The following is a 7,145-nucleotide window of genomic DNA, read 5'->3' as shown; positions in this document are numbered from 1 at the left end:
GTTGTTTGGACCCCAACATTCTCCAAAATGTCTTCTTTTTTTTTTTTTTTTTGCAAAGAAATAAATAAAAATTATACAGGTTTGGAATGATGTCATGGTGAGTAAATTGTTACAATTTTCATTTTTGGGGTAGACTATCCTTTTAAGTATGTAAAAAAAACAAAGGTAATTGCAAACACCACAAATAGGCACACATTTCAAACCTCGAATTAACAGACAATAACGAAGAAGATAAATCTAAATAAAAATCTTTTATTTTCATTAATATAGTAATCAATCTACCTAGGGCAAAGAAATAAAGGTCCACCATGCCACTTTATTACTACAGTATGTGGAGGCTGCGTCAAGGTCTGAATACTGAACAGACGTACACACAGACCAATAAGGAGAGAGGGGGCGGGGTTCATTCTGGTCTTCATTCTCCATGCCTAGTTTAAGGTGGGAGGGGCCAGTGTACTTGGGGGTGGAGTCAAGGATATACTCCTTTCATCTAAAACCTGGGAGGGAAAGCTTTGAAATCTTCAAGCTAGAGGAACAGACTTGTTATAGAGGGGCAGACCAACCTTGACAGACACAGGAAAGCGGAAATGTCTGTGTCGGTGTGAGTGTATGCGAGTGTGCATGTGTGTGTGTGTGTCTGAGAGACGAGGTGTAACAGGTGCTGCTTAGATCCAACTTTCACTGTACACTTGAAGAGGTTTCAGACACAAGGGATAAAAAATTGAGGTAACAAACGCCTTCCTTTTTCTGGTTCCTGAAAAACAATATCAAAAAAGGAATTTCAGACAATATATTTTGAATTTCAGACAATTTAAAAATGCTACACCAAGACAAAAACCAGAACTCTGGATTATTTGTCTTTATATTGTAATTCGTGATTAATCATTTTTAGAGATGCACAGATATTAAAATTCTGGTCAATACCAATATTTATATATATGAAAAATGATTTAAAAAAAACAAACTACAATGAATATTTGTGAGTTTAGGCATCACAACACTATAATGTACAGCAGCGTTGTTTTTGTTAACTAAAATGATTAAAAATCATTTTCGGTAATAAAAAAAGCTTAAATAAAATAACAAATAATAGATCAAAAAATTGTTTTAGATTTAAAATGAGAACATTTTAAATTAGACACTAAAAATCAAGTTGAAATACTAAAATTACTAAACTGAAATTAAAGCTAAATCAAAGTATTAAAAACGAATAAAAATGACAGAAGCCTATAACAAAATTACTAAAAATTAAACCAAAATGATAACTGAAAATATAAAAATAAAAGCTAATTTAAAATGAATAAATACTACAATAGTATATAAATACTAATGAAATAACACTGACGTACAGTATGAAAATATTGAGAGTTTCTAAAGATAACATTTATCAGCGTTATTAAATTGTTAGTGTTTTTAAAGAAACTTTGGTAATCTATATGCAAAAATAAGCATATACCATTAAATATCAACTGAACCAATAAATTAAAAAAAACACACACACACTAATTAATTCTTGATACCTGCTCTCATCGGGGTGTGTTGGTTCCACTTGACACTATGGTGCCATCTGTATTAGTGTGAGACTGCTCCTTCATCACTGGATCTAAAGACGCACAAATTATGTATGTTTCTAGAATTTTAGTCAATTAGTTGCGTGTATACAAGTTGTCAGCAGTGAGGTAAGCTAACTCACAGAAATAAGGGTGTTCCATGGCCTCGGTGGCGGTCAGTCTCTGCTGATGGTCATAGCGTAGCAGCTTGTCAAGAAGGTCCAGAGCCTCTGGGCTCACCAAATGCTGGTTCTCCGTCTGCACAAACTGTTCCCAGCGCTTCCGCGTCTGCCTGTAGGATACGGCAGGAGTTTCAGTAACTGGTCAAACTTACATAGTAATAGATAATTAGTATTAAAGCAATTGGTACTTGGTACTTCGTATCAGTGTTATTTCAGTATCATTGATATCCTATTACAATTTTTATAAATATTTTGAAGTGGTTTTTATTTTTTTATTTTGTTTTGTGTTTTTGTCATTTTCAGTAGTTTTTATCAATTTTTATTTCACTTTTAGTTATTTTATAAAATCAAGTGAAAAATCACGTAACTGAATGAAAATGAGAAACGTTGCCTTGGCAGCTAGCTGAAAAATTAAATTTAAGTTTTTAAATATTTTTTATTTTATTTCAGTTAACATCTATTTTATTTCAGGTAAATACAATTTTTATGGTTTAAATTTCAGTTTATTTAACTATAATAACACTGCTTTGTATTTTAATATCAATGTACTGAACACTTACGCTTGGCCAGATATCATTTATGATACATATTTCCTTTTGTAAAAAGTAACTTAACTCAGAGGAAAGCCTTGGAATTACCTCAAATAATAAATAAATATAATTTTATAATAAATAATTGGTATTTTATTTGTGAATATAATATAACACAACATATCATAACAAATCATATACATTTGCTTTCTATTCTTGGCTTGTGTTTGTTATTACTGTGTTTTAAAAAAATCCATTTAAATTTCTGAAATGCCTCTATGACATCCTCTGCTGGTACTCACTGGCCAAGCAGGTCTTTGAATCGTGGATCCAGTTCAATGTGGTATTTGCGCAGGTAGCCGAATAACTCATCTGTTCCAAGAACTTTTGCAATCCGCACCAACTGGAAAACAAGGAAATCAAATGAAATCATGGTCACATGCTTAAGATAAAGAATTTAGCTTGTAGCCGCACCAACTGGAAAACAAGGAAATCAAATGAAATCATGGTCACATTATTCATTATGGTTAAATGCATAATATGTATTTTAAATCTACTTATAAAAATGAACGATCTATTCCTGATGTATAATGTCACGCACCTGATCGTAGTTATCCTGGCCATGAAAGAAGGGCTCTTTCTGAAAGATCATACTGGCCAGCATGCAGCCGAGACTCCACATGTCCAGACTGTAATCATACATCTGTTCACACAAAAAAAAAATCACATTTAACCCAATAACCATAGACAACCTAAAAAGAAAACAGCAATATGTGACATTCAAAAACTTTTACTGTATATTATTCGGATCATAAATATTACAATGTACATGCAATGATTAAGCATCGGTCTAATATCAAACGTACTACGTTTAAGGACATTTGAGTGAGTGATGTTCTAAATACCATCATTGTTTATTTCATGCTAGTCTGACTGTTACTGACAGCTTTTTATAGTTGTCTTTCATGTGACAACAGTGTCAGGAATATTTATGATCTGAACATAAGGAAATAAGGTCAAAGACTTTCAACATAAACAATGACATTGTGCAACTCCTCAACAGACCGAATTTTACGTTACATAAGAGAAAGTATTTGTTGTCATCATAAAATCGAGGACTCTGTCAAAGTAGCTCAGCGTTTTAAAATTATTCTGTGTGATTCATGATGAGCATTTTACCTGATAGTCCACCAACAGTTCTGGACCCTTGAAATAGCGTGAAGCCACTCTGACATTGTACTCTTGTGCGGGGTGATAGAACTCAGCGAGACCCCAGTCTATCAATCTCAGCTGCATCAAAAACACACAAACATGATGCTGCAAATCAACACCTGAAAAACACTTTGTTACCCAAAAGAAAGTGGTACCGATGCCCTCTGCTGGTGTACAAAGCCAATAACTACATGACAGAGGGAACGTTACAGTCTTTCTTTCTCTGAAAGTCTCTCTGATTTGTATTCTGAATGTCTTAAATGCAGTTCAAGATGAAGAATTAACAATAACTGCATCATTACCTTCCTTAACTGGTGGTCGATCATAACATTGTGGGGTTTGACATCACGGTGCATGATCCCCATACTGTGGCAGTAGTCCAGAGCCTGCTCGTATTTAAACGAAACGAAACGAAACGAAAACAAAACCTTAGCAATGCATACAATTCTCCAAAACAAGCCAGTGAAGCACACACTTGTAAGCTTACCTTTAGTAGTTCAAACATGTAAAAACGTATATCGTAATCTGTTAACTTTTGATACAGCTCCTAAACAGGAAGGAAACAAAAGATATTAGATTTGAAGCATTTAAATGCAACTTACAAGCATTTAAATGCAACTTAGACATTTCAAATAATTTTAATTATTATACCATTCCTTGGATTTTGATTAGCCAGCAGACAGTAAAATATTTCTGCAAAACACCTCATCACCTTAAATAGACAGACTGGTAGATAGACAGATAGACAGATATACAGACGATAGATAGATAGATAGATAGATAGATAGATAGATAGATAGATAGATAGATAGATAGGTATTCAATTGTTTGACACGACTGCAGGCCGTTATGTGTGGGTGTTAAGTTAAATAAATCAAATCAAACATGATGTGGTAGCATTGCCACACCTTCTTTAAAATCACAGCAGCTCAAGAGTGTCAGAGACGTTCTATGCATAGGCTTGTCTTTGCTTCTTTTGATCCCGGGTCACAGGCAGGCGTCAGGAGGCTTGTTTGTTATAAGGTTCATATTGGTCTTTTTATTGACCGAGTCTAGAAGCTTCTGTTTGAACAGGGTCCCTGCAGAATGAAAAGACGGTATGTGGACTGCAAAGAAGGCTGTGATAATTGCTGCTCTTAGACAGACAGACAGACAGACAGATAGATAGATAGATAGATAGATAGACGACTGATGAATAGATAGATAGATAGACAGACAGACAGACAGACAGACAGACAGACCGATAGAGATAGATATAGATAGATAGATAGACAGACAGACAGACAGATATAGATAGATAGATAGAATAGATAGATAGATAGACAGATAGATGGATAGATGGATAGATGGACGGACGGACAGATTGATAAGACAGACACACAGACAGACAGATATACAGATTGATAGACAGACAAACGACAGACAGACAGATAAATAGATAGACAGACAGACAACCTTAAATAGAATATACCTTAAAATCTGTGTTATTGATGCATTCAAAGACAAGCGCAGGTGTTCGAGACTGCAGAATGATTGGGGAGGAATCGCAAAAACAGAGAGAAAAAGAGATGAACAATCAGAAAAAAAAGTCCTTCAATCAACCAATAAAACAATAGTAAGCATTAACAGACACCATCAAGCAGTCATTGTGATGGCAATCAGGAATAAAACAGGAGCACAAGGACTACAAAAGGATCATGGCTGGCTGCAACTCATTATTCAGATGTAAAATCTAATTTGCTGTTTAAATAATCATTACTACGCTTCTCAGTCATTTTCATATGATCTCATTTGTGTCCATATAATCCTTTGAAATCACTCTATTACCAGTTGCTTATGTTTGTACGGTAAATCTGTGACATTTCCAATCTGATTTTTTTTTTTCTATGTAATTTCACTGACAACTTTGAGACATAAAAACTTCTTACAACTAATTCCAGCCTGAACCCAAATTCGCATCTGTAAGCTATAAAAAGCAATTTGTCTCAAATGCTGTCCACCCACAATCTTCAGAAAAGGAAAAATCAAAGTCCTCCTGGGACAAACTGTGCACCCTGATTGGACAAGTATCGCCAACGGAAGAGGAGAGAGATGGACAACGTACCACAGGGTCCTTTACTGTGTCCATTAGCTGAATGATGTTGGTTCCTCCTCGTAAGTTCTCCAGGATCTTGATCTCTCTCTTGATCTTCTTTTTCTTGACAGGCTATTATAGAAATCAAATATGTAACAATATAAAAACCTAGTCAACATTAAACAACAGCAAAAACCTCATGACATGGCTTGATAAACACATTTTTGTCTGTGGTAAAACAAAGTTGAAATAGCAATTTTAAAAGGCTTGTCTCTGTTTGAAAACAGCCAATAGCCTGTAGTTTACCTCAAAAACATAGTTTGCTATTGCAAGTGAGAATATTAAGGGGAGGGAAATTCTCATTCCAGGAGACATTTGATTGGCCAAAACCTTTATCACGCCCAAGAGTGCAACATTTTTCATCAATATCTTTTTGTTTCCTCAGAAGAGAGAAAAAGTATATTTTAAATGCGTTTATATTTTTTAAGCATATACTCTGCTGTGCAAAAGTTTGGGGTGAGTTAGATTTTTTTTTTTAAGAAATTAACACATTTATTCAGCAAGGATATATTAAAATAATCAAACGTGACAGTCACATTAAGCAGCCCAACTGTTCTTATTGGTAATAATAAGAAATGTTTTTTGAGCACAACATCAGCATATCAGAATGATTTCTGAAGGATCATGTGACAATGAAGACTGGAGTAATGATGCTGAAAATTCAGCTTTGCATTACAGGAATAAATTATATTTTAAAATATATTTAAATAGAAAACACACTATTTTAAATTGGAATAATATTTCACAAAATGACTATTTTTAACTGTATTTTTGAATAAATAAACGCATAAGAGACTTTTAAAAATATTTTTAAAATCTTACAAACCCCAAACTTTGAAATGTTAGTGTATCTATGTTAGTGTATTCAAGAGGAAAAAAAATAATAATAATAACAATAAAAATCATGCAACTATCTACATGGAACTTACATCAAGCCAAGATTTCCTTCATTTTCTGAAGAAAATGACATTAAATTTACCTCAGAGAAACCACATCATTTCATCAAATGTAAGATGAAAAGATGTCAAAGGTCATATTGACTACACACTGAATAGAAACTCTCACCTTGAGGATTTTGACCACCACCTTCTCATTATTGTTGATGTTGATGGCTTCGAAGACCTCGCTGTATTTGCCCCTCCCGAGCTTCCGTACCAGCTGGAAATCCTCCTGGTTACTGCAGGTGGTACACAGATTCACAAGCCAGTCAGATAGAGAATCTACACCAGAAAGCAACATCTCCAACCCAGCACGCAGATGAGCAACAAGGGGCTGAAACACATTCAACCATCTGTGAAAATGACCAAGCCCATCATTTCCCCTGTCAGCTGAGGGCTGACTGACATCTCTACCAAGGGACTGAGCCAAAGACCACATTTTAAGCATTGGTCTCCTGTCTGAAAGCGTTCTTAACTATAGTAATGAGGCAAACGCCACTATTCTTACGGAGCTTAGTTTGTACATGCAGAATCACATTTTAATCTGAATCAAAATGGTTTAACAAAGCAGTAAGCTACAATAAATACAATTGGGAATA

General features: G+C 34.6%; 2 protein-coding genes across 3 annotated transcripts in view; one reads left to right on the top strand and one right to left on the bottom strand.

The window, feature by feature from the left end:
- Nucleotides 1-263: 263 nt before the first annotated feature.
- Nucleotides 264-7,145, bottom strand: part of LOC107674961 (casein kinase II subunit alpha'-like) — an 8,786-nt gene continuing 1,904 nt past the window's right edge. Inside the window, exons 2-12 of one of the 2 annotated variants that reach the window (XM_016469122.1) lie at nucleotides 6,674-6,785; nucleotides 5,579-5,680; nucleotides 4,946-4,996; nucleotides 3,962-4,021; nucleotides 3,777-3,860; nucleotides 3,442-3,552; nucleotides 2,864-2,965; nucleotides 2,565-2,665; nucleotides 1,694-1,842; nucleotides 1,521-1,603; nucleotides 264-754 (exon numbers count right to left, since the gene is read on the bottom strand). In XM_016469122.1, coding sequence (XP_016324608.1) covers nucleotides 1,527-1,603; nucleotides 1,694-1,842; nucleotides 2,565-2,665; nucleotides 2,864-2,965; nucleotides 3,442-3,552; nucleotides 3,777-3,860; nucleotides 3,962-4,021; nucleotides 4,946-4,996; nucleotides 5,579-5,680; nucleotides 6,674-6,785 — 949 coding nt within the window. In that variant the 3' untranslated portion in view covers nucleotides 264-754; nucleotides 1,521-1,526. Of the gene's footprint in view, nucleotides 755-1,514; nucleotides 1,604-1,693; nucleotides 1,843-2,564; nucleotides 2,666-2,863; nucleotides 2,966-3,441; nucleotides 3,553-3,776; nucleotides 3,861-3,961; nucleotides 4,022-4,945; nucleotides 4,997-5,578; nucleotides 5,681-6,673; nucleotides 6,786-7,145 lie in introns of those variants that run through there. The other variant, XM_016469123.1, reaches the window with a different exon arrangement.
- The window catches only part of LOC107674962 (U6 snRNA phosphodiesterase-like), a 19,152-nt gene continuing 14,339 nt past the window's right edge, over nucleotides 2,333-7,145 (top strand). Inside the window, exon 1 of the mRNA XM_016469124.1 lies at nucleotides 2,333-2,337. The gene's annotated coding sequence lies outside the window, so the exon portion shown is untranslated. The remainder of the gene's footprint in view (nucleotides 2,338-7,145) is intronic.

The sequence above is a fragment of the Sinocyclocheilus anshuiensis genome, unplaced genomic scaffold (genome assembly GCF_001515605.1).
Source record: "Sinocyclocheilus anshuiensis isolate Anshui unplaced genomic scaffold, SAMN03320099.WGS_v1.1 scaffold1065, whole genome shotgun sequence".
Lineage (NCBI taxonomy): Eukaryota > Metazoa > Chordata > Actinopteri > Cypriniformes > Cyprinidae > Sinocyclocheilus > Sinocyclocheilus anshuiensis.
Note: the sequence above shows the minus strand (reverse complement) of the source record. Positions and strands in the feature narration are given on the sequence as shown.